The 24,617-nt window shown below is 36.2% G+C and overlaps 1 protein-coding gene across 7 annotated transcripts in view; it reads right to left on the bottom strand.

The window, feature by feature from the left end:
* Positions 1–24,617, bottom strand: part of RGS12 (regulator of G protein signaling 12) — an 84,763-nt gene that overhangs the window by 13,254 nt on the left and 46,892 nt on the right. For 4 of the 7 annotated variants that reach the window (XM_068188568.1, XM_068188562.1, XM_068188566.1 and 1 more), the window contains 12 exons: positions 21,505–21,674; positions 18,362–18,454; positions 17,113–17,256; positions 13,392–13,571; positions 11,977–12,130; positions 10,668–10,744; positions 8,747–8,947; positions 7,859–7,932; positions 5,509–5,635; positions 4,482–4,578; positions 2,927–2,994; positions 2,252–2,405 (listed from right to left, as the gene is read on the bottom strand). In XM_068188568.1, coding sequence (XP_068044669.1) covers positions 2,252–2,405; positions 2,927–2,994; positions 4,482–4,578; positions 5,509–5,635; positions 7,859–7,932; positions 8,747–8,947; positions 10,668–10,744; positions 11,977–12,130; positions 13,392–13,571; positions 17,113–17,256; positions 18,362–18,454; positions 21,505–21,674 — 1,539 coding nt within the window. Of the gene's footprint in view, positions 1–634; positions 1,164–2,251; positions 2,406–2,926; positions 2,995–4,481; positions 4,579–5,508; positions 5,636–7,858; positions 7,933–8,746; positions 8,948–10,667; positions 10,745–11,976; positions 12,131–13,391; positions 13,572–17,112; positions 17,257–18,361; positions 18,455–21,504; positions 21,675–24,617 lie in introns of those variants that run through there. The other 3 variants (XM_068188563.1, XM_068188565.1, XM_068188564.1) reach the window with 3 other exon arrangements.

Genomic DNA, 24,617 nt, shown 5'->3' with positions numbered 1-24,617 from the left:
GGGTGCACGTTTTTATATTCTGGATGGGTTTTACCCATCTGAACTCAAAAATAGCATGCCATTTGAACATTCAAAGATTCAGAATGTTGCAAACTTCCTCGTTATATTGACTTTCTCTCAGAGTAATTCTATTTTATCACAGTTTCAATTCAATTCATGGTGTAGTTTTAAACCAGGGTGTTATCATCACAGGGTATGATCAGATGATGATTTAAGTAACCCCATTTTACTTGGAGCTGCAATGAATCAGTAGCTTACAGGTAGTCAGTAACCATCCAAGAAGCCATTACCAAAAGTGATGGGGCAGCTTTTTAAAGAGGCTTTAACACAATTAGAAGTGATTTTCTGATCATGTCCCTAATGATATCCAATGGTTTAATATGTTTATATAAATAATACTCATAGTAGATCAACACTGTTCTAAAAAGTTTCAAAACTTGGCAACAAGAAACTTATCAATTGTAAGCCAAGAATTATACCACTCCTCAAAAAAGAAGCATTGCAACAATAAACAAACTCTTTGGTACAAAACATAGACATATAAAAATATGTAATTCTTAATATAGGGTCTCTGCATGTCCTAATTTTTCAAGAAGAAAGCACTTTAACTACAGAATATTAAAAGATGCTTAAAAAGGCCATCTCCAACAGATTAAATAAAATCAACAGTTCCTACCCAGCTTATAAATACTGTTTGAAGCAAAAGCCATTAAGGAATAAAGCAACAAAACATTAGTATCAGTTTTAACTTAGCATAATATGAAGTTGTACACTTGCACTTGTATGACCTTATTCCTAAATCCTCTACTCATACTTGGCAGGCTTTGCAATGTATTCATAAAAATGACTTTTTAACATGCTTTTTCAAATGCTGTAAAATCGGAACGTAGCCAAGATGGAAGCTTCAAAATGCTTCTTATTGCCAAAGTTTTGCAAAATGGCAGTAGGCATATTAAAACATGCAACATTTCTAAGATGTGTCATACAAAAATGTTTCTGAAATTTCAAAGTTCATAGAACAGTTGTTTGTTTTTGCATTAAAAAACAGTCTACAACATTTGGTATGCATTTTCCAAACTTTGACAAATATCACAAAACTCAAAATAAAATGTGAAAGCCTCGAATTCTGAAGTTTTCAAATTATGTTAATGTTTTACTCAGTCCTAGGAAAAAAAATGAAAGTATTAAAATGTGGAAAACAAGTTAACAAAAAAGTAAGCAACAGAAAATAATTTAAAATGCACTAATATTTTGTAATAACACTTATATGAAAAAACATATTTTGCAGTAGAAATTTTAGCCATAGCATTTTTTTTCAGTTCTAGTCAGTGGACATTTATTCACAGATGAACATTCAAAGGTAAACATTCATTTGCTGTATAAATGTGCATAACCAGGTTTTGGATACGCATACAGGGTAACTCCAGCAGTAAATTTTAATCTGTGGGTCAAATATGTCCATTGAGGTTTTTTTTTTTTCTACATGGGAAAATAGGGAGGAGCGTGTAGGGTTGACAGACAGGTAATCACTTCAGTTCATGTCCTACGGCACAGGGTGTTATGCCAAAATTTCTAGTGCTACATCATTTTTATTTCTCTTTTGCCCATAGACATCTTTCTATAAGAAAGCAAATTCCCCCATGAGATTTTTTCCAATGATATCAGCAGAACTATTAAGATGTAAAAAAGGGAAAAATAGGACTCAGGAAATGCAAGATTACCAATAACCTCTTTGCTTTTTTCTACTTCTAAACACCTTTTGCTGAATGCAAGTTTTTCTGTTGCCCATCACGTCTCCTCCACAGTCAGACTGCCCTGCCCTGGCTGTTACAGAGTTCAGCAGAAAACTTACTTAGAAAAATTCTTACCTGAGTACATTTGGGTCTACACTACTGTGCAGTGCCTGTCAAACACTTATATAGAGGTGAACAGAAAGCCAAGCTTCTACACAGCTTACAGAGTATCAAATGGGATGTTCAACTGCAGTGGAGTAATTAATTCCCTTTTATTTTACAGGAATTAGGTACCCCTCACGTTTGAAAATCCCACTGGACACCTACATCAGTGTTTAGGTATTCTGAAAATTTTACCTTCAACTCAGGAAAACTTGACAATTCAAACACACCAAACAAAAATATAATGGTCATGACTATGATTTTCACAACACAGTATTAAACACGTGGTCCCTACACAGACACAAAATTTTTCTAAGACTACTTATGTTAATATGTAAGCTATAAAGTTCACATACCCTCTGCTTCATCCAAATTTATTTTCTGACTTTTTTTTTTCCCAATCTTTGCAATAGAGTCTTCTCTCTTTGACAGCCGGACTTCCCTAGCATTTTTTCCATTTTCGCCTTTCATTTTGATAGAATTAGACTTTCCTAGAGTTCTTCCCTCTCCCTGCATTAGAAGGAAAGTTAAGGTACTACTTACATTCAGGCTCTATCATTGTATACATAATATGGCCTAAAGGAATGAGGAAAGTTATTTTGGAAACACATTTCTCTAACACCACAACAAATGCTTTAGTTTAGTCTTGATTATGGCAAAGAACATTTGCCATAGCAGTTTCCAAAAATGTAGAAATAAATATAATGTTGTTTACTCTGAAGAATTCACATGACAGAAATGGCCTTTGAACTACAGAGTAGTTCAATTATTTTCAAACATAGATAAGCCAATGAGACACGAAACAACAAACACAACACAGTGAAAGAGTTAACTGATTCATCATGAAGACAAAATTCTTCACAAATAAATGCTGTTGACAGTGGAAAACTATCAGACAGATAACAGCTATATTAAATCTTGTTACATAATTTGGCCGATTCAAAATCATGTGTGAATGCAACCTTTGATACAGAATTCTAGAAGGAAACGGAAGATGATCTAATGGAGAAAAATCGTTGCAGAAGACTTACAGTAGATCCTTGACTTCTTGAAGAAGATACAGTTGCAGTCTGTTTTACTAATACGCCTCTTTGTTTCTCTGTAAACATTGAACATAAATATACCTTCTGTAACTACTGATTTATAATTCCCCAAAGAAGCAAGCTTTAAGGGACAATGATGGACACAACAGATTTTTGCTTTAAAATTGCTTTAATACGTACTCAGAAAGTAAAGAGTGAGAACAGTTGATAATCCTGATACTTTTCAGTAAAAACCTACCAGAATCTCCCTCCCATCTTCAGATTTTCATCACACTGGCATTATTTTTAAAGTTAAAAGATGCTGAAATTTCACTTATGTACTAAATTTTCATGTGCTTTAGATCAAATAATCGTAAAATCTGATAATTCAGTTCAATGCAATTCTCAACATTATAATTTAAAAAAGAAAAAGAAAATCAGCAGAAAAGACCATTGAAAGGCCATGTTGAATCTTTTCCATCCTGTTTCACACACCAATTATTTTGTAGATGCTGCTGTATCCTCCTTGCCGTCTTCTAAGTAACCAAAAGCCTCCATCAAATTAAATCTGACTACAGTGAATTTAGTAATACAGAATCATAGCCCTCTTTCACTGGTACATTGCCACAGAACCAACCCCCTGCCAGAATGATCCTCTATGATTTAGGCTTTTACAGATGCTGGCAGCACACTGGATTTAGGCTTTACTTGCAATCCTTAAACTAATTATCTGTGAAAGTATTTAGATTCAAACCGCTTTTCAAAATAACAATTGGTTCTGTTGGTTAGGAAAATGACAAATCTGATTCTCCTCAATAAATACCTCCATCTTTATAATCCCAGTTCTTCCTCAAAGAGGATCTCTGCTCTATTTAATTTAACCATATCTAATTAGGTTTTTGAAAATGGGTATTCGAGATCTCTAAAAAGGTCTCCTAATGAAACCAAACCTTTACTCATAAGGCTGCTTACATTAATCTAGAGTGTTAATTGTGCCAAGAGATTGTCAACTGTTTAGCTGATAAATTTTTATTTTTCCAATTATGTTGCCTAGGGTCATGAGTTTTTATCCTTTTTGGTGTTATTTTCAGAAATCATCACTTAAAACTGGAGAAGTAGGCTCTGGTACTTTCTCACGCTTAAGAAGGATATTATGATAGCAGCATATACACCTGCTGTACAAACTGCATCTGTTTTCCTTACACAGAATGTTCCTTACTGAATAATTGCCCAGAAGATATTTGGCACTTGAGTCTCATTATTATTACTGGGCACTACAATCCTAAGTTTGTGCGTGGATCTGTGGCTGAGTGCGAAAAATTCAAATATTACTACTGCAAAATTTCTTACAGCAACAGTAAAAGTACTTGCTATCACAGAATAAATTAATCTTCAATCTTCAGAAGCTGCACTGCTTTTTAGTTAAAAAGAATATATGCCACATGTGATATATCTGTATTTAATCACATTTCCCTCACCTTCACAGCAACGGGAAAAACTAGACATAATCAGGATTTATAAAACTGACTTGGAACCATAAACAAAAGCTTTTATACAAACTTACCTCTACCCTTTGATGGCTCTTTTTCATCCAGAACAACCCGTTGACCATCCAGATTAGATATAGGGACACCAAGATCAAGGGGTTCCTGCTCACCACTCTAAAGTCGGATCACAGTTTGTATGTAATAGAGAAAAAGCTGTTTTCAGAACAAATTTTGCAGTTTGACATTTTTGAAAGAAAACAAGCAAAGCATTTTTATGCTTCAGAATAGCTTCAATCTATCCTTCTACCATTCTAAAAATGTTTATTCAAGTGGTGTAAAACTACCTAGATTTCAATGAGTGTAGTCCTATTCTGTGAGAAGAATTGTATTTGGGGAAAAGAGACACATGGAGAAAAAAAAATCCTCCAATTTGTAAGTGTGCTCAAATACTCTAGCACCATTAGTGTGTATGTTCAGCAAGTCATGTTTTTCAGAGGACACTTCAGATTATTTTTATTCTAAATTGATTGTATTTCATTAATTTTGTAATTTCATTAAATGAAGTTACCTCTACACCAATATGCTTTTCAGTTATCTTAAAAACTTGGACTGGTTCAGCTAAGCAGCATACATACTAGAAATACCACAAAATTAACTTTACATTCCTAGGTATTCCAGCACAATAGAAAAGAGAACATGCTAGCCAAGAGTTCAGTAGCAGAGAAGTTGAATCACTCTGCTTTCACAAAATATTTCTGCAAGGGGATTTGTGGCGACTTTCATGATTCCCAGGACAATGGAACAAAAGCTTTAATCCCACCAACTTTCCCTGGCTAATAATGGGAGTTGAGCACTGGAAGAAGCAGGCTTGCTTATTTTGGATGTTGGATTTATTCTGAAGAGAATGTAAAACAGACGTAAACTAAATATTTGAGGTAACTACTACTAAGCCTAATGGTTATAATTACAATGCATTTTATCTCAAAATGTAGCTGTAGCTATTTAAATGCCTAATTCTCAGGAGAGGAATCATTCCAGGGACTATCATATGATCTTCTCCAGACAGAAAATATTGCTGCTTGAATTACATCAAATAATACTTACTAGTCTTGCCACAAGTTCATTAAGATTTAAACCATATTTTGCAACAACAGGCCTTAAGACCTCTGTTACTGGTTTGGTGGGTTTCGCCTTCAGACCAACTGACCGATTGATAGGAACAAGATCCAGCCTGAAACACAGCAATCGTAACATCAAGTGTGAAATATTCCAGTAAATAAGGTGAACAGAAATATGTAAAATCCAATCTACAACATAGTTAGTAGCTAGTAACTAGCTGGAACTGCAGGAGCATGAGTGCATGCTAAACTGAAGCAACATAGAATGTATTATTTTATTTTTATTTCTTTATTATTATATTTATTATTACTTATATTTAACACAAAAAAATTGTACTGTTTCACTTGGCAGAGCTGAGTGAAGGCCTGAGCCAGTCTATTTCAGACCAAGGAAAAGCATTCCACAGCACTTCCATATTTACAGAGAGATTTCTCTGACCAGTTCGGTCCAGGAGCCCTTCCAAAGTGACTCCATGCCTGAAACATAGACTTGGATGCAAGAAAAATATTTCTTCTCAGTTCCACAAGACAGACTTACAACTTCTTATGCAACTACACGAGATTTGGATTTGGACAAGTATTTTAATTTTTAATCAGACTAAGAAACACAATGGCATTCCAGATGATGCTACTTCTTTAGGGTTGGTGCCACCACATGATGAAATATTGGTATAAGAGAAACTTATATACCAAAGCTGAAAAAGTAATTAACTTTGAATTTACAGGCTAAAGACAGCTCTCTTCAGAGCCTATTTTACAATTTTGCATTATTAAAACAGCAAAATAATAACAAAATACAAACATTTTTTTTAAAAATTAAACCCGAACAACTTTCATTAGCATCTATTTCCCTGCACAGAGCTGTGCCAAGCTTTGGTTTGGTTTTGACTTTTTTTTTTTTTTTTTATGCTCTTCATCTGTGCCCTGAATCCTCCATAAGCCTCATTTGACTGCAATGGTACTATAGTATGAAATCAAGGAAAAGCTTATTACTAACAAAACATTCAGAAGAAATGTACATCATCATCAGATATTACTATTGGCAGTAATTTTTTCAGTCACAATTAAATAAAAAACTCATGTTTTATCTCACAAAAATTACTTAAATAAAAGATGTTTAGTCATGTTGACTTTTCTCTTCCACAAGAAGCCAGAATAACTGAAACTTTGCCTTTCATATTGTCTTTGAATTCAACAGTTACTAAATTGAAATGATCCATTTTAATCATTAGCTGGTAATTGATTCAGAAGTGGCAAACACTGAGGTAACTAAGTATACCCACATAGTGTTTCTCCTTTGTCTGAAAACATTCCAAATATTTGACTATATTTGCTTACATAGCATCTACCCAGAGAATGGAACAATGTAGAATATTTCTACATTTTAATTAACACACAAATAACATATGGTACTGCCTACTTAAAGTTCCTTTTTAACTTGGAGACTCAACAAGATCACACCTAATAAAAGACTGCTCAATGTCAACTTAAAAATTGAATATGCCATGCAGTATTTTTTACCTTGAAATACCTTTAAATAGAAACTAGTCCAGCTTCCTAAGGAAAAGTAATATAGAACCAAAATAAGGAATGCCTGACAAAATAAACTTCATTCACTTCAAAAGTCCAGGTCAGTATTGTAATACATTTTACCTCAATACTTTTTCATTAAATACTTATTTCAGGAGTTTTCATAGCATTAGTATGGATTCATTTTGGAAAAAAACACAAATGTTTTGAAAAAAACCCACATGCTACCAGATACATTACATAAAACTGAACATGTCATGTACTGCATTATATTATATCGATACTAATAATTTAACATTGACTTGTTTAAGATTGAGGGTTCATCAGAGGAATTTTATTTATACAATTAGTCTTACTGTAATTTTCCAGGTGGGCATATATATACAGATATAACTGGTTGGGAACATGTCATCAATAAATAAAAAAATATATCCATTTCATTTTAGGACTAGGAGACTCACAGTTCAATTTCCATATCTTTCTTGTGCTATTCCAACCTACTAAACATGTCTCTTTCTGATGTGGAAGGTCCCTCTGGACCCACAGATCTGTCCAGTGCTTTCACAGCTGCCTCAGCTTGAACATTTTGACACCACAATAATATTTAAATGTCCCTAAACTGGAACACTGGCATCAAAATCCCACTTGTGTCCTAAGAGCACTCCAGAAAGCACCCTCCTGCAGCTGCACAGCCTCCTGTTTCACTGCACAGCTAACAGGCAACATATCCTTTACTGCACTTATAAAAAGTAAAATGGAAAACAGGGTGGGAAAGGCCAGAGGAAGACATTACTTTTGACTCTTACCGAAATAAAGTGCGTTTTTCTAAGCGCAGGTCCCGAGACTCCAGGATACTGCTGTCCTGGTGCAATACCAGGGGCTACAGAACATGGCAGGGATAAAAGAAGAGAGAGCAAATTCATTTTAAACTACGTAAAAAAGAGCAGCTGTGCTGTTAAATTTTTTAAAGTAACTCAATATTATTAATAGACGCTGTACTCATCCTAGTGACTGCTCCTTTACAATATGGAACACGATTAAAGCATGTCTTCTTTTGGCTAGGTGTGAAACAATGACCAAAATTCAATTTCTACTGGAGTCAGCAGGTATTCAGGAACTTGGTTTTTAAAACAAACCTAGATTCTTCAACTTTTATAAATTACATAGAATAATGCATTAGAAAATACAGCCAACTAAGTGTCTTTAAAAGCTTTAAAAGAAAAAGCCCATAACTATGAACACTCATTGATTTTTGTCATTGTAATCATCTAGATGGATCAAAAGCATGAATTTAAGAAAATAAATACTTCATGTCCACAACTTCTCTTTGAATTGGAGAATACTTCTGTTGGACTAAGAGCCATCACACACACACTGCACCATCCCCACGGATTGTTGTCTTGGAAGTTTTCCTCAATATTAAAACCTGTACCTCATCTCTAGCATTAATGCATCTCATTCATCCTTGAACAACTGAATGTCACTATGTTTATGGGCTTTAATGCAGTAGCATCCACTACACCAGACATTTGTTTTCTTTGTGGATAATTCAATTCTCCTTCAATTAACCAGCACTGCCAATGCAAAGCTACGGGCAGAAGCAGGACATACGTGCCAGCATGGAGAGAACAGAATTCCTTATTTGTAAAATGGGGAGGAAAACGCTTCCTAAAAAGCCCGGGAAGATGCAGTACCTTATCACCTCCGACTAGAAACAGGTCCACTGCAGCTATGTTGATGCCATGTTTCTCACAGACCCCAGAGAGCACCTCCTTGATGGAGAACCCTGATTTCACAGCCATTTTGCTCGATGAGCCATCCGGAAGGTTTACACAGCAGTATTTGGGGGATTTGTCTTTATCTGGTACAAATGCAGGCAATCTTGACGTTTCAGACTTGAAAGGAAAAAGAAAGGTCAGTGCCCAATGGGAAAATGAGGACTGGGTATAAACTTTTAGAGCCCGCAGAGATTGAACCAAGCCAAGAACTATACTTTCTACCATGCTTTAGAAATCCTTCCAAATACCACAAATATCAGATAAATTTAAATCCCAGGGAAAAAAAAAATTGGATAAAGATCATAATACTGCACACATCTAAATTTATTTCAAGAACAGATTAAGTTTTACGCAGTGAGTATGTAAAACAGTTAAATGATTTACTAAAGAAACACTAAGTAAAAAGTATAAAAGTTAATTAAATCTTAAGCATCTAAATAGTTAAATGTCTGTGCTCAGTAATGTCTTGCTGATGTAAAAATTACCATTGGCACCCTATGAATCAATATTTAAGTGAAGAGGAAGGCTTTTAAATACCAGGTTCCTCAATTTTTCCTCTCAAAATTTCCTCTTATTTCAACATAATACAAACTCTATGCACAAATACACCACAAAAATTAAAATTTTAAAATTATTTGCTTCGTGACCATTGATTGTTTTTATTAAAGGGAATTAGAACTACAATGCTATGGGCTAGGCACTAACCTTTATTCTAGAGTAACATTAGAATAGTAACACTAGAACTAAATATCAAAACTATCTTTGAAAATTTAACAAAACAGCTCACTTAAAACTTAAAAGGACACTAAAAAAATACTAGTTTTGACAGCCTTTTAGGGTACTCATCGTGCTTTTTCTCTTTTCTTTAACTTGGTCCTTCTCATTCAAATCACAGTAACTTTCTGGCTTGAATCAGGTGGGAGTGGGAGAGAAATGAGGGGTTGTTGCTTTAGGCAGGCTTTGCATTTTCTATTTTTTAAGACAAGACTTTTCTGCAACAGAAATAAACATGACTTCACCATGCTTGTTTCTCTGATCAATATTTTTAGCATAGATAAAATCATACAGTTATTAGTTAATGGTTAATTACACAGAATCTAGTCTATCAGAGGTATGTCAAAAGCAGAAAAAAGTTCAAAATTTCATTTTTTAGAGTCTTCCTCTATATCAACAAAGATAAATAAAGTATTACATCTATGTTTTATTAATACTGTTTTAATTTTGCACCTCATTAGTTTTACACTGTGAAGGCAGAACTGATGGTTAGAAATCACAGTGTCTTCACTAGTTAATTTCTTAGCGTGACAAAGCGTTCACAACAAACTTCTCAGATTTCAGGACCAAGTTAAGTCATAATGACAAGAACACATAACTTTAAAAGAAACAGAGAAGAAGCACCACAGACATTGGCACAACAAAAATCAACCTAATGCAACTTGCATCCCCCTTATTGCATAGGTCAAGAAGAGGGAAAGCTTTAACTTGTGGTTGTTTAAAACAGATTCTCATCCATGCAGGTAGAACAAACTGGTTTTAAAGAGCAACAGTCTTTAAAAGGGAAACTTTCTTCTGTAGTTCACTGGTTCATGATGTTAAGACAGACAAGATGCAAAGCATATCCAAGGACAACATAACAAGTAATATATGAACACAACCGCTACTGCATTTCTAACAAGCTAAAATTGCCTAATATTACATCTTGTGCTGCAGCTGTATCACTTAAAAACCCTTTCCCAAGGGATTACATCAAACTAGCTAAGTCACACTCCTTAGAAAATCAGGAATTCACTGTTTCATCTGCTCCCCCACTGGTTCATTAGTAAGAGGCAGCCATTACCAAGTCGAGACTAGCAGTGGATGACATGGAGCCTTGTGATTCCCGCCTGTACGACAATCCATTGGACTGAAAAGAATCTGTTTGTGCAAAGAATCAGCCATCAGTAAAATAATACATTTACTATTTACAATACTACAGAAAACTATTTCAAATATTAGCTTGTTGGGTCACAGATTTTTCTTTTTTCATTAAAAGAAACCACCAAATCTTCATACTGTGCACAGAAGCATGGAAACCAAAGCAACTTTTGGTCAAGTGCTTCTCAGTGTGTAACCACTGAATAAACCCACTTGTTTTTATATTAAAAAAAAAAAAAGAAAAAAAAAATTTTAAATATTGCTTTGGTTAACTAGATTTAACAAGATTTCAATATTTCATCTTAAAAATTATACTAGCTTTTCAGATATTTTCAAGGGAGATAAATATTTTTAAAAGTGCAAGTATGGTGTTAAAATCTTAAGACACTAAAATCTAAGACAATTACTAGTCACTTTCAGAAGGTTATGTCCATGATCTCAGCAAATGCCTCCGATGTCTTTTCACATATGAATATACTAAGAACACTCAAATTATCCATATGATCAAAGTATCTTGTGGGTCTGGGCATTTATCAGAAGCAAAAACTACATTATCAAAAATGGACCAAATTTGGTGCTTTGCTGGAATTTCTTCAATATTTTTAAATCAATAATTTACTGCAAAACTTTCATCTCCTCTAGAGGCCACATACAGGTGCTTTCATAAGGGAACTCTTCCTTAAACTCTCAAACACTATTAAGTAACAAAACAGCAGGTTACAAGGGCTTTCACACCTCTGACTCTCCTTTTTTTCATCTTAGTCAGGGAAGGTGAAAACAGATGGCGACTGTTCAACAGTGAACATACCTGTGGTTACTGATAAAAGAAAGAAAAGTAGGATAACGCAGATGGAGGAATTTTTAAATAGCTGTAACTATAGCACTATTTGCTGTACTGCTCCTGGACTTTTCTGTAAAGATTTGAAATTATCTTTCTATAAAAATAGCAGCTCTCTGCTTGAAAAAGCAATTACCAGCACACAGAAAGGCAGAATGTTCCAAAACGTAGAAAAAAAAGTCTTGTGGAAGTCAGTAAAAACAAATTTCATTATTGTCATATTTTCATCTATTTACTTGTACATCTTCCACAAAACTGCAGCAATACTAGCCACACTATGGCGTTCTGACTTGACAGTTCTTTTCCTCTGTCACTCCCAAGAATGCACTTAGATAGCAACATAACATATCTATTGCTGAAACAAGCTTGAAACAAAGCAGAATGTGGTACTCACCGTTTGGATAATCACCATTTTCTCTTCTCTTCTGTGATTTTCCCAAACTCTTACTTCTTGACCACGAGAAGAATGTCCCCCTTTTTTTCTTCTCAGTGTCCTCCTCTCCTGACTCTTCATTTAAAGATCTTCCTGACTTTGACTTACCACTTAGCTATCACCAAAACACAATTAAATCACTGGTTGGATCACAGGTGTGAGTATATTGTCTAAAATAAACCTTCCCACACTTCTTCCTAAAACAAGAGTGTGATGGCCAGGTTAGCTGCCTTCTTTACCCCACGCACAAGTGTCTGTGCCAACATCCCTCTCAGCAGCAATCAAAAAAAAACCCAAAAAAAACTCACCAGTGGCAGGAAAAAAAAAAAAAAAAAAAACAGAGATGGAAATGTGCTGGCGCTGCTTGGTAGGGAGTTCAAAACAGTTGCTGGAAACGAGCCATGGAGAGCTCCAGCAAATATGAAACAACTATCTCCAGCTCACCAGAAATGCCTAAGTTAATGAGAAAGGCCATTTGCCTTGCTTTTAAAACACTGAATTTCACTTTGGTATTTTTCCTAGGCTAGGCTTGAACATGAACAGCTTTCAAAGACAATGATAAAGTACTGTTTAACATTTACAAGTATAATCAAGTATTTATTAGAGTTGAAGAATACAAATGTCAGGAATGTTTGATATTAAACTAAACTTGCTTTTAACAAGCTAGTATTCTTGTTAGATTATTAGAATATTCCTTGAAATGCTACTTTTTAAAGGTTCCTAGTCATAAGAATACATAATGGCAGATGGGGTAATCTGTAGTGATTGACATGAAAGATGAGAAGTTATAATTTACCCATACAGTTATGTAATGCTATGGTGGTATTATCTACAAGAAGAAAAAATAAACCCCAAATAATGTCAAGGGATCAGTCAGTAAGACTACTGGTCTAATTTTTAAGCAACTGTACTTATTTAACACAGAATTATCCTGGTTTAGTAGGAGCTAAGAAATTAAGAACTACCCTCTGCCAAAATGAATTCGTTTAGGTTAAGCCTTCTCCAAAACGTCTGATAAAATGTCTCCTCTCAGCAAAGGTTAAATTATCACATCTTAATTCTCATATTCAACCAAAATAAGCTTCTGAACTGGTGCATTAACAAAATAACCCTTACTTTTCATTTGTACACATATAGTTAAATAATAATGAAGATTTAAAATTATATTCAGCAATTCAATATCTAGAAAACTGATTCAAAGGCAAGGATAAAAAATAAGTATATTCCTGAGTACACAAAAATTCTGCAATTGTATTTGCCAGCATCTCTAACAACACATTTAAATTTTATTTTATATATTATCTTTGATTTTCTGAAGAACTTTAAAAAGATTATTTTAAAGCATGGTTTTGAGATAACAACAATGCAAAAGTCACCTTTTTTGGTGTTGACATGTTGGACTTCTCTGAACTGACACTGTGTTTAGAAGTGGGGCTGCTGGGAACACGCTGAGGATCAGGAAGAGGACGTCCTTCCACTTCAGCTAAGATGCATTCTTGGTAAAGGGGGGATTTGAGGAAGCGAGTGTAGCTATCAAACTTCATCAAGTTAAATATCTGAAATTAAATGGCAGTGGATAATGGTTACATACATTCCAGTAACACATCAAGAAAATGAAGCTACTTTGCAACAGGAAACTCCCCCAAAACTAGGACATCAGGCTGTAAACAGCATAGGTATGACATTGTTTAGACCTGGCTAAATACACTGATACACTGCACCCATCTTTAAGTGAAATATAATTTGATCTATTCCCTTATTACAGGTTCAGAAAATAAGTTGTGATTTGTGCAAACTGCAAGATGAGATGCTGCAGAGTCTTGACAACACCATCCTCTTTTACTGCGTTGATGCCATTCTGTATGGAGCATGCAGCAAGCTGGCCATTTAGAACATTTTAAAGGTTATCACACTAGCACTGTATGTGACCACATTAAGTTACACAAGTATGGTTGAAGGTAGCTGTGAACAAGAAGTTTATGTTCTAAAACACACAAATATGCTATAATCACAATATGCAATAATACACTAGGATACAAGACACACAAAGTTAATTGCTGATATGAGAAGAAGCTGGGAGTCCTTTACAGCATATTTAATGTTCACAGAGTCACAGAATCATTTAGGCTGGAAAAGACCTCTAAGATCATCATGTCATTAACCCAGAACTGACAAGTGTTAACAGTAAACCACAGTCCTGTGCCCAATGATAAGGAAAAAACCCATCAGTATCTCTGGACAATTCAATAACCAAGGTTCTGTAGATCTGAAAAAAGAGCAGTTTACATTAAATGACCAACATTTATCTTTAACCACAGAGGAAGAAAGCAGCTCTAGACCAGGCCTGGAACAAATATCTGAGGCTGATTTAACTGAAGCTGAATTTATGAAAGTGAAGAAGAGATTTTTCTTAAATGCTAAATAATGTTTAAATTTTCGTTCCATTTTCGCAAACCTGCTGTTTTAAGTTAATCCACACTTTTAGCCCAGTAACTTCTCCCATGTTTCAGTTGATCTGAAAAAACAGTTTGAATGGCTCCTTCTTTGGAGATGACAAATTCCTCACAAGCACAGGAAGGTAGGCACCACTCAGCAGGTTATGGCATTCCCAAGAGTATAAAGAAGTCCATCACTGAGACTGAGTGGCCCATTTGCAGATGGAAACCATGCTTCAGACTGTGCAGACACACCCTTCTCAACAGGCTTTAGCCCAAAACTTATCTTGTAAACAGCAGGATAGAGCAGAGAGAACTTGATCCTGCAGAGTCACAGAAACCTAACTCAAACTGAATGCTGACTTCCGTGGCTTTGACTTTCCCCTCTGTATATTCCCATTCCTGCTTAGGTGCTGCCTGCTGGGCCTTTTCATGCACTGTTTTCCACATGGTAAGCTACAGAAAAATACTTCTGTATATGCTAGCTTTGACAGTCTGCAAATTAAACATACTTAATACAGCAAAAAAATTACAACCTTTTAACTTTGCTGGACAGAGTCATGAGAGGGTAACTAATTTACCTTGAGCTGATAATCATCTGCCCCATGTTTCTAGCCCACACCACAGCCATTATTTCCTATATTTAGAATTATTATCATATTTAGATATCTTAATGATTTCTGCTTATTGGGAAAAGGCTAGCAGATGCTAGTTCTTGTTCTTACAAATAAGAAACATATATTTTAAAAGCATAATCTGAAATTTTCAGCTAAACAAGAGTAGAAAAACTTACCTCCATTATCAACTCTACATGAAGTACATGCTATGTTATTCTTATTTTAGTACGTTCAAGTGACCTACACTGTTCTCCATCCAGAAACACTGAAAATGCTTATTCCTATTCAATTTACAAAAAGGAACAGCATCCTAACTAGTTGCTTTGGCTGCATCCACACTGCTATTATAACCTCTAACAACAAGATCGTGGACAAATTTGTCAGGACATGGACAGAAAGCAACTTCAGAGGGGTATTCTCAACAGGCAGTGCTTGAAAGAGAATGGCCTGAAAGCATTTCCAAGGCACTTTCCCACACACTTCTGCCACTCCTCTGCAGCCTTACAGCAACACTCCCTATTCCCCAGCATCACACTCATCCAACAACCACCACAAAGCAGCACCCTTGCACTCTGTGGTCAGTGTTCAAATCTAAAAAATCTTGTGAAAGACCACAAATGCAGAGCTTTCACTTTATTAAGGTTGTGTCACCACCATGAGCTGAACTTTGAGAGTCTGTGGGTGTGATGCAGTAACTACACAACCCACAGCCGTGTGTTCTCAAGTGGTGCCATCCACCACGACCACAAACTGGCCTGCAGAACCACTCGCTGACACCAAGAAATTAAGGGCCACCAAGCAGCTGATTCCCCAGCACTGACCTCAGCCAGGCAACACACCACCAGCACCTCAGACAGGCTCCAAGGCCACGTCCTGCAGCAGAAGTCACTCTCATCCTGCCTCAGTCCATTTTTCAGTGAAAGGAATGGGTCTGACACTGAGGCACTGACAGTTTGAGATAAGAGATCAGGCACAGACAGGCTGTGTGGCTGGGACTGGACCCACAGCAGGACTTCTCCTGAGCATTTTCTCCTGCATTATGAGCCCTCCTACCAAGGATACAGCATTTCCAAAGGGACAAAACCTGCAACTACCCTGTCACCTGACTCATCAGGACACCTTGTACTCCACCAAACAAAGTGGAAAGGATAAGGCAGAATTCAGGCATAGTCTCCACAGCACCAGGATGACAAATGCATAAAAAAATGTCTGGGAAGGTGGTGACTGGTAATTCCCACAGAAGGCTCAGGCTTGGGAAGTGCATAAGGAGTAGCTATAATGCTGGAAGCTACCAGACCAGCAGTCAGACCTACCCTTCCATCCCCACTTTGCAGGAGCGTGACACTGTACCCTGCTGCTCAGATTGCCCCAAAGCCCATGGTCTGAGACTGTGTCCTGAGATTGTGTCCTAAGATTGTGACCTGGTTCATTAAAGCTATAGCCTTGATTTCAAAACGATGATATCAAAACTACTTCTACTAATACAGTAGGTAGGGTGGAAGAGTTACCAAAGAGATGACTTAGGGAAAAAAACTAGAAACTTGAATTCTACAGAAAATGTAAAGTGTATCCTGTTGTTGCATAACTGTTCTGATTATTAATAATTATTTAAAATACATCCACTTCAGAGGTCCTCAAACTCCAACACTTCTAAAATCTCTTACCCTGACAGTAGTACTAAAGCATAAGAGAACAACTCTTTTAGTACAACTGACATTTTAAAAAACAAAATTAGATACTATTTGTGTACTCAACTCTCCACTAAAGAAAAGAAAAGCAGCCATATGCAAACACTCTATGCAATGGTGCTGCAACACATGGAATTATTTACTTGCACTGAACTCTCATTTCAATAATAGTACTTTTCAGATTATTTTTTAGTTAAGTTAAAATTTTCTCTCCACATATCAGAAAAACAGCCAAGCAGCCTTTTTTCTATTCTTCTAACAGAGTTTAAAATATACAGCATGTAAAACTATTTTTATAGATTATAAAGGAAAAGATAACAGACATAAACATAGAGCATTCATGGTTACTATGGTTACCTGAAGTTGCTGTTCCTTGAACATATCTGGATGGGGAGAATTGAGAATATCATCTGCCAGCTGTGCCTGGCTGTCAATATTAACTGGGGTTGTAGCTTTGCTACACAAGAACTTACTGAAGATCTCCCGAGCCCTGTAAGAAAGCTACAGAAAAAAAAATGCTAAATGTATGTTAGTTTTAAAACCGTATTTTTAGCTAGGCATTTCTTACACTGATATATTCCACCCAAAAATAGATAGCCATTCCTGAATCTTTTATATGTGTATTTTTCATATATCAGCTTTTGGGAGTCTTAAGCACATAAAAAGGGCTTTTTTCTTTATGATTACAAATATTCATCAAATATTTCTTGAACAGTAAAAGTTGTCCTCCCAATAAAAATTAAAATAATCAAGCAGTGAAGCACAGGAGGTATTTTTTAAAAAGAAGAGTAGATTTTAAGATTTTAGACCTTTTACATAATAGTTACTATTTAAATACATCCTCTAAGATTCAATTTCTAGAAGTGAGAAAAAGGCAAGTGTATATATGAATATTTACAGTCAAAACCACTCATTTTTAACTTGTTTACTTTGAAACATCCACATCACAAAAATAATGAAAAACCCACCAAGGTGAGCCCACAGCCCTTAAGGGTGGTGTTCAGAAAATACATTGTTTGAAGACAGAAGAAAGTAGAAGAAAAAAAACTCATTAGTAGACAAAAGAGTTAAGAGAGACTTGGAAGAGAGACTGTTTCCACCACATAAATCTGACTAGATTTGGCTGTGGTGTAGACAGAAGTGCTGCCAACCTGTACAAAGTTCAAAATTCACCCAAACCGCCTGACCAATGTAGGATTCCCTCAAAAGGATGAGATGGAGAGTCTCATAATTTGTGAACGAACATGAAAGCCCTACCCTTGGAGCAGCAGATAATTAAGTTATTTAGAAACACAGTCTTGGCTGGTGGAGGCAGTCTAGCCTAAAGAGTATAAGAGGCCTCTTCTTGACACGGTCAATTAACTTGCTCTGCACTTCCACCACTGGGCTACCACTGCTGGCCATTTGCAACATCCAGGATACCTCACCTCAATCTTACAGAGCTACCTCTGCACCAGAAACATATCCAACATCTTAAATTTAGGTCATCCCACCCTGTTTTAGTGATGTCACAGTACACAGACCAAGCACAGCTCCATTAATTTCAATAATCTTGAAGGAGTAATAATTTCTGAAGAAGCAGCACAAGGTACTGAAATTAACTTACCTCTTTTTTATCATGTGCAGGTACATGGTTAAAATATTCACAGGCCTGCCAAAATAAAATATTTTCTTCACTAAATTCTTTCCGTAGAAATTCCTAGGGGAAAAATAAGCTAATAAATAAAGGTCTCAAAGAAAAGTTACTTGCTAGCTTAAACAACATATATCTAATGCTTGGAAAGTTTGCAGAAAGGTCAGTTTTCAATCAGTCTCACAATCCAGTTTTTCTCTAAAGTAAAAATCAATGTATGTCCAATACGTACCTGGTTCTCCCCCTCTTTCTCGTGTCTTTTTAAATGTATATAACTGAGAAGAATACATGAAGTTACAATCAAATCATTTACAAGTATAAAGTTTGAAATGTCATGCTAAGTAGTGCATAAACTGGTAAATAAACTCTTAATAAAAATTTAAATAGTTTATAAACTAGATTTAAAAGTGACACTGTAAATTGTCTTTAATTGCAATTCTACTGATACAGATGTTTATTAAGAAGTGTCCATAATCAAACCTGGATTTATTACAGTGTCTTTTTGTATCACATGGCAACTATAAAAAAAAAAAAATATCACTGTTCACTGTGGTTACGTGGTTTCTCTTCAGAAAATACTCACTGAGAGGGAAAAAAAAGTCTCCCAGTACAACACACAATAATCAGGCCATTTATATTACAGCATCCTGAAGTCCAAAGGAACACTGGTACTGATTCAGTTGGAAAACTCTACAAGCATAAACTGCCCCATATTCAAATCTGTATAATTCAATACTCTCTCAGCATCTTAAAAGCATTTTAATCATCAGGGGAAAATAAAAATATTAAAATATTAAAAAAATAACTTGATCCACCACAACCTTCACTCAATCATCATATGGGTATCAGTGAAGCTTATCATACAAAGCAGCTTCAGAAAGCTGTGTAAGAAGAATCTCCACAGAAAAAAAAGTACAGTTTATCTGTGCTTCTCAGATTTATACAGAGTTTAGGGAGTCCAGCTGTTAGAAAGCAATTGAGATAAATTACAATACAGGGAAGCTCTGAATTTAAAGTTCTTCAGATACATAAGCTGACACACCAAACACATAAAGGACACTACATAGAATACTCAGGGGAACATTTCTGCACTTTACATCTAATTACATATTAAAAGACAACCAAATTAGTGAGCAAGAACTGGAACACAACTGCCTACTTCCCCCTTGGCACACTCCCTGTGAACCCAGAGTCCATCTCCCACTTGCTTCCTTGTGGCTACAGGATTTGGGCACAGCTGGCTGTCCAACAGCTCAGCTTCACCAGGAGGGCTGAGTGGTGGCCCAGCTGGAACATCAGGCAGCCAAGCAGCTGTCACCCATGGCTGGGAAGCTGCAGAGGTTGGTCTGAACCCCTTGAAGGGGGAACCTGCAAACAGCTCTCACCTCCTGACTGACTGCTCTAAGCAGCAGCTATTATGCAAAGTGTGAGTATTTGCAAAACATGCAAAATCTCTCCTTCTTAGAGAGTAATTCCTGCTCTGTGACAAAGCTGTCCTCAGGAAAGGCAGATGCTGGATCCCACATGCACCAAGGTATCTGCTATGAGGCCATAAATTAAATGCTGGTGCCTCAATGATCCTGGATACTGGCAGCAATCTGTAACTGTACAGTGTTATGGCAACCAGGTTAATAAATCTAAGCAATGCCTCTGGACATCTCCTGGGCCTCAAGGAAATGGTGGTGCATACAATAAACTTTATCATTCCCTAATGGTTTTTCAAAGTTGGTATTTCTTTAAGACATGTGCTTTTGCAATATTTATAAAAAGAAGTTCTAATTAAAATAACATGTGGGGGAAAAGTAAAATTTTCAGAATATCTGAGGTAGGCTTTTGCTGAAATGAAGTGTACCTTTAACCTTTTAATCTGAACATTTATTAAAATTATATGGGCTACTTTCAACATTTATAATGTCAGTTTTGAAGTATCATAGCAGCTAAAAATGTAATGCAGCAATTTCCTAAGTGTACACAAGTTTACCAGAGGTTTACAAGTAATTAGAACTAAGTCAATTGAACTTTCAGTAGGAGCCCCACGAACGACATCATTTTTCAGATGGACTCAACATCAGATCAGAACTGTAATTTTTCTTCCAGCCTGAAAAGAAGTCTCAGTATGAAAGCAGAAATGTGATTAACTCTCAGACAACTCTGCTAAACTAAGGAACACAGTATTCAGGATATATTATTTTGCTTTCCTCTTCTCTGTTTCCACAGATGTTCCCTGTTAATGCAGGTTTTGGCTTCCCCTACCAGTTAACATGGAAGTCTCCTTATAAACCATTGTGATCTCTTAATACTTTTGTATCAAGCAAAAGAGTCTTTCTGAGTTACTTCAGATTCCAATAATCTACCTCTCCTATACCACACGTTTCCTTATATTCTCATTGTGAAAATTACTTGGGCAGCACAAACTGTCCCTGTGTAACATGTTCAGAATCAGCAACACACTCTCAGTGCAACAAAGCAAAAGTATAACCCTCAGTTTCCTTGCAAAATAGAGATGATGCTATTTACAACTGCATAAATGTGCTGTGCAGAACAGTATTGATGTATTGCAAAGTATTTATGCTTTGCAAATACTCAGCAATACTCCTTGAAGTTGCAGTTTTAACCAGTGCTCTTAACTACCATAACAACTTCCCAAAAGTATTTCTAAAAACCTTTTGCAGGAAAATAAGCCACTCTATCATTGAAAACATCTTCTATGTGGCTTCCAGTGATTCAGGAGATAGATGTGAATAACAACCCATTCTTCGGAAACTACCAAAAGTACTTCCTTCTTCTTGTACAAAGGCTACAGATGCAAAAAAAAGAAACCATTTTGCAAAATGGGGAAGCATTCTAGAAGTTCCCAGACAAAGCCAAACATAGAAGCCATTTTCACCTGGAATTTCTGCTATGCAGAGATGCATGGCAATCTGAATATTACTATGAACTCTTACTCAACTGCGTAAACTCAGAAAGATGCTCAGATAACAAGAGAGCATGAATGAACTCCTGTGTCTTGTCCTGTGCAAGAAGAGTGTCAAGGAGAAAAAAAAAAAGAATACAGGAAAACCACTGCAACAGTATCAGGTATTTTGGAAAGCCTCTCATTTTCCCTCAAAACTCACCGAAAAATATTTAACACCAACAGAGTCCTGAAGAAGCCGCTCAAAGGAAACAGCCCAGCTTGCAACTCTGCGCTCTCGCAGGCGCCGGCAGCTCTGCACGCTGGGAAGGCTGGCATTGCTACTGAGGCTGTTCTCACTGATGCAGTCTTTCAATTCAGTGCTATTCAGCTCTGTTAATAAAGGAAATTACATCTGTCAGTAAAGTATTATTCACTTTTACTCGTCCGTATAGTTTATTTGGTTTATCACACCTCCTGCGCAAGCTCACAGTGGTGCAGACTTCTAAATATCCCTCTCCATTTTTACTAAGAGCACCTGCATAGAGAAGAACCACCCCAAACACCTCTCAAGTTTCTTCTTAACAGCAGTTCCCTGACAGAAGCAGAAGGGCAGGCCCAAAACAAAATCTTTTTTCTTGCTCCATAAAATAAAATACATTTTCCTCTTTATATTTCTCAAACTATGGACTGCACTCCTTCAGAAGATTATCCAAGGAAAGTTGACCTTCAAGAACCCACTGTTCACCAGAATGTGGGCAAAAACCTATTAGGTGACAGGAGACAGCAAAATTTCATATACACTTCAATTGGTAGACAGGCAATCTGTGAAATTTTACATGGAATTACAAGATTCCCACTAATACTGAAAATTTAGGAGAGGAGTCAATTGTGGAAAAGAATGTTAGAAAAATGAGCTAGCAAGGGATACCTTCCTCCTCCCCATAGGAAGTAAGAGACATCAAACCATAGATCTTCCATTCATTATGGTTTCTGATAAAAATAGGGATCCCTTCCAGACTCCAACCAACATATTGGAATAATCGACAGACCCCAAGATGAGAAATTACCAGACTCTTTAGAGCTTGAAAAAACAGAAGTGATTTTTTATTCTAAGAAACAAATTAACAAGAACCCATGGAGAATTCAAGGAAACATAAAAAAAACCCCTTGTGAAGCAGGCTAAAAATTGCAAGTATTAACCCCAGATCATCTCTGTCATGTCAGTAAACAAAATAAGCACACAAAAAGTGTCAAAGTGACCATTTGTTCAGAGAAGTAGAAAGGGGAAAGAAATGGCTGCTCTAACTAAGAGCGGGAACTGCTTACAGCAGGGCTCTATTCACAGATTTGTCATTTTCTTCTTGCACACCCTTTTACAGGATGGTCCCTTCATCTTCCAGTGTACACAAATGTAAGAGTGGTAATGCTGCACTCACAGCTGCACACTTGACAGAGGTGATGTAAGGTTTAATTCATTGTGGAGACACAACTAAAGCCTGAGCTACCTGGTCTGATCTCCTGCTTGGAGCAGGACAGGTTGCACACAGAGAGATGCCAAACTGAATGAGATTCTTTGATGAAGGGATGAAAAAAAATCACAGACATTCAAATATTTGAAAAATTTGCAGTAACAGATGTGAGAAAATAATATCCTCAAATTAAATAGATGGTATACTCAGCAATTTTATGTTAAATGGAAAACCAAGTATGCAGCTCACTAGAAATGCAATCTGCTGAAGAAAACTGAATTCATAACCAGTCAGAAATGGACTGTGCTTCACAGGGCTCTTTTTATGATTTTCCTCAGTTAATCACTTAGACTAACTAAAGCAATGAGTAATTTCACCAAAAAGACCCTACTTTATATGCTCTCCCAAGGTCTCCTTTCATGTCAGAAGTATTTGAAAGCACTCTGCATTTCCAAACTTCATGTTACAAAACATTACTGTTCTTCCCTGGAAGTAAGAGCTTTGAAAAAATGCACCATTCAAAAACAGTTACAAGCATTGGAAAAAGTGATAAAGATAGTTGTAAAGATAAGGAAAAAAAATTAAGGGTTCCAAAATTTCATTTTTAAACAAACATATTCTTAGCTCAGAAATATTCACTAAGATGCAACAGTTAACTGAGTTTCTGTAAGCAAAGCTATTTTTTAAGACAAAAATAAAATAAGTAAGAGAAAGTTACAGAATTAGAGGAGGGAAATACAAAACATAACTTTGTATTTTCAACAGTGATACCATTTAAGGACACTAGTAACAAATCAGTTCTATAACTAACTTTCTTCTCCTAATCACCATATTAATCAAGGTTAACTACAAACACTCAACAAATAATGCCAAATTCTCTCATACAAATATTTATTCAATTTTTCCTTTAAGATATATGAAAGAACCTAACCAAGCCAACTGTTAACTTCATTAGAGAATACCTGTCACCAGAGTGAAACTATCGTGAAAGAAGTTAATGTGAATCTGAAGAGAACAATATCTAACTTTATTATCTGTAGTATTTTGCTTTAACTCCACAGGTGGATATGTTCTATTTTACAGTCTAATATAAAATATTTCTATTTTATAAACAGACACCCACTTCTTGATAGATCTGGAACAGTTTCAGATACTGCCTCACTCCTGGAGTGTTCTCACAGCATTCTCCAGTGATGAATGATGAAAATTTCCTTGTTCCTTTCAGGCAAAGTCAGAAAGGCAAACTCATCCACATACCAAACACCTGAAACCTACTTGGCTGACAGAGAGAAATTAGGGAGCAGCCACACCAAGTGCTCAGCTCTGGATCCTGGAGTCACAGTGCCTTAGGACTCAGAAGGGATTGGGAAGTGGCAGGCACAGCAGTCATCAGCATCACCTCCCTCCCAGTGGCAGGCGTTCAATTTCCCCATGGCAGCCGGGAAACCAAACTGCAATTACAGCCTCCAGTGTTTACACCTGGGTAACTGCTAACTACCTTTAATTGCTACCAGCTGCCTGCTCTCTCCAGCTCCTCAGAGTTACACTCCTCTAAACTGCACTGGGTTCTCCTTCCTCTGATACACTCCCAGCTCTGGAGATCCCATGAAAACAAATGAACCAAAATAAGACTCTGTTTCCAACACCCAAAGAACTACTAGCACAAGTCCTCCAATATGTTAACATAGCATTAAGGGATTACTCATTCCCAGTAAACTGTCACTGTTCTGGTAGATTTAATTTAGGTAATTCAGACTTTTTTCAAAAAGAACTATTTTAATTTATACTTAACCCTGGCAAAGCTTTGGTTTCCCTTAATGAAAAAATTAAGTCCGTTTACTTTTAAAATCTGTAGAGCTTTCTG

Source organism: Anomalospiza imberbis, chromosome 4 (assembly GCF_031753505.1).
Source record: "Anomalospiza imberbis isolate Cuckoo-Finch-1a 21T00152 chromosome 4, ASM3175350v1, whole genome shotgun sequence".
Lineage (NCBI taxonomy): Eukaryota > Metazoa > Chordata > Aves > Passeriformes > Viduidae > Anomalospiza > Anomalospiza imberbis.
This window is presented reverse-complemented; position numbering and strand designations above follow the sequence as displayed.